The sequence below is a fragment of the Poecilia reticulata genome, linkage group LG17, assembly GCF_000633615.1.
Source record: "Poecilia reticulata strain Guanapo linkage group LG17, Guppy_female_1.0+MT, whole genome shotgun sequence".
In the NCBI taxonomy this organism is placed as follows: Eukaryota; Metazoa; Chordata; class Actinopteri; order Cyprinodontiformes; family Poeciliidae; genus Poecilia; species Poecilia reticulata.
In genome coordinates, this window is record NC_024347.1 from 15,664,638 (window position 1) to 15,671,452 (window position 6,815).

Genomic DNA, 6,815 nt, shown 5'->3' on the forward strand with positions numbered 1-6,815 from the left:
CCCGCGACCCGACCCCGGATAAGCGGAAGAAAATGGATGGATGGATGGATGGATGGCAGAGCTTATGATAAAAGGGCGAAGCTTTGGGTAAATGGGCGGAGCGTATGATAAAAGGGCGAAGCTTTGGGTAAATGGGCAGAGCTTTGTATAAGCAGACATCAAGGTATCTTGAATAGCTGTCATGACAAATTCAAGGACCATTTTTCTGTTTGGTTTTTTCCAGTTTGTGTATGGAAAGATTAAAAATGTCCAAAATAAATAAAGAAATAAACTTAAATGTGCATGAATGAGTCAAATCAACACTGCTGGTTTCTTTTTGAGTAGATATTAATATTATAACATGATTAAAGAGTAGATTTCCATAAATTCTGTCTTTAAATGCCATACAGGAAACATTCGTCCTGTTCTTTCATCTTTATGTTCTGCTTCTGGTCTTTCCACCTCCTGGCATTTGGGTCATTTTCCTGCCGTAAATCTCTGCGTTATTCGCCTCCACGCCTGGACAGCCATGTAAACAGCAGCCCTGCACTGTAATTACCACCACATCCAGCTGTATTAGTGTCTGCTCAGGTAATGGAGAGGTGAGGATGGGTTCACAGAGACGGATCTGCATGGTAATGAGGGAAGCTGAAGCAGGAAAGGCGGGGCTGCTGTAATTAAAAGGCCATCCTGTCATACAGGAAGATGCAAGCAGCTGGGTTGTTGCTCATGCACGTCATCCAGAAACATCACTGGTGTAATTTCAATTAAACACCATTGAATGGATGAACAGCCAGCCATCTGAATAGCTATAAGTGGCTTGTTTGGCCCAGGAAGAGATTTCGTCAATCAGCAGTGACTCCCAAAGCTCCAGAGCTGCAATTAACGAGCTGCAGCTGATTCACATGTGATTTTTCTCACAATCAGAAGAATCTGGGCGGCCTATTTAAAGCACCTATTATGCCTCCTTGAACAGATCAGGACAGGACTAAACATGTTCATTACATTTTTTGCATAAAATAATTCTTATTTTCAGCGATTTTATGGAGTCTTGCCACTTTAAATCTAGGCAAGTTGCAAACAGATGCACAATTATACAACCACACATCTTTGAAAAGCAGAAGTAGAGCCTCCTGTACGCCCAAAAAGAATACAGTCTGCAGTTTCTGGATGTTAATTCAACAACAAAACACTTTGTCTTTTCCAGCAACCATTATGGATGTGTTGTAGATGTTGTAGAGAAGAGGAATTTAAACAGTGATGGTCTCTGGTTTGGGTAGCTGACAGCTATGGGAAATCGTCCCTAATTCATCAAACCTACGCTGCTAGATTAACAACCAGTTTGAGAGAAACTGGGAATTCACACAAGCCCTGTTTAGTCCACTTTAGTCCAACTCTAGTTGGTTTGCCTAGAAAGTTGGGTTAATTTGGTTTGAATGTATATGTGAACGCCAAGGGGACCGGAGACCGCTCCAAAAGCAGGAAGCGAACTGTAACGCAAGGCATTCTGGGTAGATACAACCAAAACAAACATACTAGCCTAGCGCTAGCATTAGAAATGACTCGTGATCTTCAGCAAAAGACAAATTCTATAACCGCTAAAATAGGACTTGTTCAGATTTTGTGAAGAAAAAAGCGCACTCAGTGTCTTCTCCAGAGGTTTTCATGTTGTTTCCTTCTCTAGTTTTTGGTGTAGTGCCCCCACAGGCGAGGAGGGGAACAGATTTTCCAAAAGGTTTGGTTTGTTTGACACGTCAGCAGCTTAAAATGTAACAAATGTTGCAATTTTGGTTCCAAATTGACTGAATCCACTGAACTATCAGGTGTGAAATCAGCCTGAGAATGACCAACTCTATCAACTAGAGAATGAAGAATAATGGTATGAAACAGTGCGATTTGATTTAGTGATAGACATAAATCATCTATATACATTATAAATGCTACTTTTAAACACACAAATAAAGAACACAATAGCATATATGTATATGTAGAACATGGTGCAGTTTGCAGAATGTCAGAGGAACAAAGACGCAGCAATAAAGTCTCTTCATGAACCAACGAGAAACATAAAACTCTGAGTCATGTTTCAGCTGCAGATGAAACATCAGCATTTTCAGAACATTTTCCGCTTCTGTTTGCTGCACTCAACACAAATGAGTCCAAAAATCTGAGTTTATCTGATCGTAATGATATTCCCAGATATGCTTAAGAAGCCAGTTATCGTCCTCGCATCTGGTCTCTGATCTCATCCAGTAAGATTTAGATAAACTGAGTGGGGATTAGTGAATCATCTCGTATCCTCCGGCGTCTGAACATTAAAACAGGCAGAGAGGATAAGTGGCTCTTCACAGAGAATCACTCCGACACCCACTGCTCCTCAACGCGGCGCGCATCTACATATTTCCTCTCATCTCTGGGATGTTAACAGCCGTCAGAAATGTCGGCACTGAAGGATGTGCTTCCTCCCACGGTACGACTGGAAGGAGCACATACTGTAAATGTGAACGCATGTAAATGGGGATCAGACTTAAACGAGTATCAGGTTCATTTAACTAAGTAAACTAAAGAGCTCATTGGTTCAACTGTTTTACCTTGAACTTCATTTCTACGTCTTGTGTTTTTCGTCTGCTGAGCCTAAATAGCTGCTATCAATGCAAAAGGTGAAACTTTGATGGGAAAAAACTTACAATTCCCGACAGTGGAATATCTTATCTTTTTGTTTTCTTCAATGGTTTCCAAATAAAGAGCTTTTTAGCAATATTTTGTCACTCAAATGTGAGTGAACGCTGACCAGCAAATACGTTTGTAAATACAGTAGATTACAATATTTTATAGATTACAAACTCATTTTCATGAATGCTGTCAAAGGACCGGTTGAGCCAGAATGTGCTGATAAAACTCATTAAATTGTTGGAATATTAATCAAAAGTTCCATCTCAATTTGATAAGAACTACTTAAAACTAAGTAATACTTAATAAACTTCACATTGATCAGTCTCTCCAGGATTTGTGATTATTTCTGTAGTCAAAAATCACTGATTTTGTGATGCTAATTTAGAAATTTTGCCATATTTTTGCTTACATATGGCAGTAAATGTGACTTTTTGTTACTCTTCATAACAATCACGAGCTGTGTTTCGATTGACCATATAACTGCAATTTGACATTTTGGAAATAAATTCACTTAATGGAAACATGTCAATTGGTTTTATGACTGAATCAAAACTGGTTTGTTTTGCTAAATTGCAGTGGGGAAACATTTTTCACATCACACAAGTCGCATGATCAAAAACCGGATGTTACTACTGGCAGAAACTACAAAGAAGACGACAGGAAGTAGCTTGAGGACAATAAGACTTGAAACGACTTACCGCGTGAGTAAATGTAATCTTTGTGATTTTAATTGCATTTTTTTATTTAGTGGAAATGCACACTAAATAGCTATGCACAACATAGCTATTGAGTATGTCAATACTCAATAGCTGAGTATTGACAAAACTTTGCAGACATTTGAAACAGAAACTGTTACAGAGTATAACTTGACATCTAGTTAGGCTGAGGCAGTAGAAGAAACACTGCCACCTGCAGGTGGGAGTTAGCATCACTTCGATGCAATAGTGTGGAGTTTTATTGATTTTGCGTAAATTTTTACTGATGTAATTTGACAGTAAACAGATAAAATCTGCTTTTGTTTGATAAGATAATGTTTAAGAACAACTATTATCTTTCATGAGTCTACAGGGACACATAAAAGGTTATGCCGGGCCAGATTTGGCCCTCAAACCTTGAGTTTGACACGTGTGATAAATCTTTGGTGGAACTGACAGAGACAGTAAAATATTCTCTCCTTTTAAAAATCAAACTCTGAAAAATACAACAAATCATACCAAATCTGCAGTGGTAAAAACTCAAACTGAGACATGAATTATTCACTTTATGGATTTACCAACTTTTGTCATTAGAGCGCGATTCTCGGCTGGTGGAGTTAAGTCACATTTCCTCATTTTGCATCACGTTTTTTTCCCTTTTTGTACCATGATTGCTTCAGAAAGCCTTTCAGGTCATCTTCCTGTCTCATTTCATCACGAGAGCAAACAAACCACCTGTCAAGATCGAAGTAGATTAGGGGTTCAGAAGCACATTAACCAGCTCTGCATGCAGTCAGCTGTCAGTGTTAAAAGCTTTGCTCTTCAGAGCCATTAGCAGGCCTGAATGTGAAGATCCCTGCAGGCGCGGAGGGGAAGAAAATCACAACAGAACGAACATCCTGTGCAAGGCGTTCCTAAAAAGCTAAAAAAAAAAAGAACTAAGTAAAAAAAAAAAGGAAAACAAACCCTTAGTTATAAGAAAATATCTCTCCAAAAGCCGAAGAAGAGCGGAGAACCCTCAAAACAGATGTGTGTTTTGCTCATTTGCATGATTGGAGAGAGAAGGACTTTGAAGATGCCTTTTGATAACTGGAAGAAAAAAAAACACAGCACAGTAGCAAAAAGTCGCTGGAAGAAAATCACTCATGAAAATGTTTAATTCATGTGCCGACTTCAGTTAGAAGAACTATCTAATGTGTTGGTATTTTATGGAGATTTTCTGGCTGAACGCTCCTTAAAAATGTTTTTTCTTTCAAGATCTCTTCCTCCTCCAGGCCCACTGCTCTTGATCTCACTACTGTCTGTATAAAAAACATCAAGTAAAGATATTTTAAAAAAGTTTCCAAGGAAAAAAAACTAAAAACTTTTATTGATATGAACGTGAAAGACGCTGTGATTCATTCATGTTTCAGATCTCACTGTCATCTGCATAAAATAGTAGTTTTGGCAAACAAGGACGACTTACTAGGGTAGAAATAATTAAAAACCACAGGAGTTTGGTTTTTTTATGTGGAAAGTGCTAATTTAGTCCAGAAATAAAACACTATATCACCTAATGGGGAAGGTTTTCCCCAACAAAATGGTCTCATTGCTAAGCTAGTGCTAGCTTAAGCTGCAATCTGAAAAGCATTTTCTCTCTTTTATCAAACAAATTTCAACATTAATCTAGATTTATCCATGTGTTCCTAATAATATTCTGAACATCTGAGTATAAAACATGGATCTAATTTTGTTATATTAACTGCATATTCCACATATTACTAAACGACGCTATGCTAAAGGGATCCACAATTAGCGATAGCAACAGCCTTTATCTGAAAACATTTATTTCAGATGTAAAAACCATACAGTAAAAATGCAGTAGGCTGTTTAGTTTTTATAAATGTAAATAAAATTTTATATTGTTTACGCTGCAATGCATTCTGGGTAGATGACGTATGCTAGGTGCTACAGAACTAGCTTCATACAAGCAGAACAGTAATTATTGCCCAATAAAAGCAATAAAACTTGAATCGGAGCGCGTTCAAAAAGAAAGCAGGAGGAAATGAAGAAGACAACGATCAAATGGAGGAAGTGAAGATATTTGGCCAAAAAATCTGGTGTTTGTGCTGCTTGGAAATGCTAACATAGAAGGTTAGCATTCTATGTTTGCTGCAGTTTTTAACTCAAGCTGTTTACAGTAAAAATCAAAACATTTCCTCAAATATATTAGAATGGTGTGTTAAAATATAAAGATGCTTCATGGTCCCTATAAAACATCAATTTATTATCTTCCTATTTGTTTTTATTTTGTGTTTGCTACTTCTAATGCTGTTAGCTCCTGCTAATGCTGTTAGTTACAGCTAATATAGTAAACAGTAGATCACAACATAAAATTACAACATATTTAGGCCAAAATGTTCAAGTAGCCATGGATCCCTTTAAAGCTGATTTAGCAAAGTGGTAAAAGGTTTTTGCTCCTTTTCACAAAAATAACATTTTGCGTGTTAAAATATACGTATCTGTTAAAAAGTTTGAATCTGCTCCCTTTGTTTCTTATCTACCTGAGTTTCTGCACCTTGGGTCCTGCTCATCTGGGTCACGCTCAACTCCATGCACTACTTTCTGTTTATAATATCTGGAAAAGAACGAGGAAGTGCATCCATTAGTGATCTGAAAGGTGTGGCAACAAGTAGCAACCAAATCACTACCCTCAGGTTTAACATTAAAACATAAAATATGGAGACAAATGTAAGTGCACTCTGATTGGCTCACAGATCTACAGGTTAAGGTTAAAGGTGAACTGAATGTTTGAGCACCTGAATCATAACAGATCACAGCTTCAATTTTTTGTTAAATTAGTTAAAAAATAAATGGGTGTTCTTTAATATTTTAGGGCTAAAATCCAACATGTAATCAACATTTCCTCTTGTTTTCTATTACAGGAATTAGCATTAGCTTCTTGCTAATGATATTTAGTGTTTTGAATGTTTTCTTTCTTGGATATAATTTGGAAAATAATTTGTGAAATTGTGATATGCACAAAAAACAAACAAATGATGGATAAAAAAGAGACACCAGACCTCCACTGATCTCCTAGCAACCTCATAATGAGACTTTTATTAAATTAATGTACAGTTTTGATAATAAACATTCATTTTTTTGTGCGTTTTTAAAATCCTCCTTTGGCCTGATAAAAAGAAAGGGAAATATTTCTGTAAGTTGCCTAAAGAAACATGTTTGTTTGAACTTTTGCTCAGATTTTTTTAGGACAGGTGATTCTTGAAGTACTTTAAATCTTAAAGATATAGTTTGATAGCTGAAGTGGGGTTGCTGAGTTAGTAATGAGCAGTAAGTATCCTACCTGCAGTCAGCCGTCACGTTGTTAAATTCTCATGTGCTAGTAATGTTAGCAGCTATTTGGAACCAAGCTAACGGCTACTCAGAGGGAAGCTAAGAGCTACATTGATTCAAGCTAACGGCTACTCA

At 37.2% G+C, this 6,815-nt stretch overlaps 1 protein-coding gene across 4 annotated transcripts in view; it reads right to left on the bottom strand.

Annotated features, from left to right (window-relative positions):
• The window catches only part of LOC103479475 (contactin-associated protein-like 4), a 152,677-nt gene that overhangs the window by 26,110 nt on the left and 119,752 nt on the right, over positions 1–6,815 (bottom strand). Inside the window, exons 23-24 of one of the 4 annotated variants that reach the window (XM_017310026.1) lie at positions 5,891–5,964; positions 4,003–4,082 (exon numbers count right to left, since the gene is read on the bottom strand). The exons of 1 other annotated variant lie outside the window; for it this stretch is intronic. In XM_017310026.1, the coding sequence (XP_017165515.1) occupies positions 5,945–5,964 (20 nt within the window). In that variant the 3' untranslated portion in view covers positions 4,003–4,082; positions 5,891–5,944. Of the gene's footprint in view, positions 1–4,002; positions 4,083–4,472; positions 4,649–5,890; positions 5,965–6,815 lie in introns of those variants that run through there. 2 more of the 4 variants (XM_008433915.1, XM_017310025.1) reach the window with 2 other exon arrangements.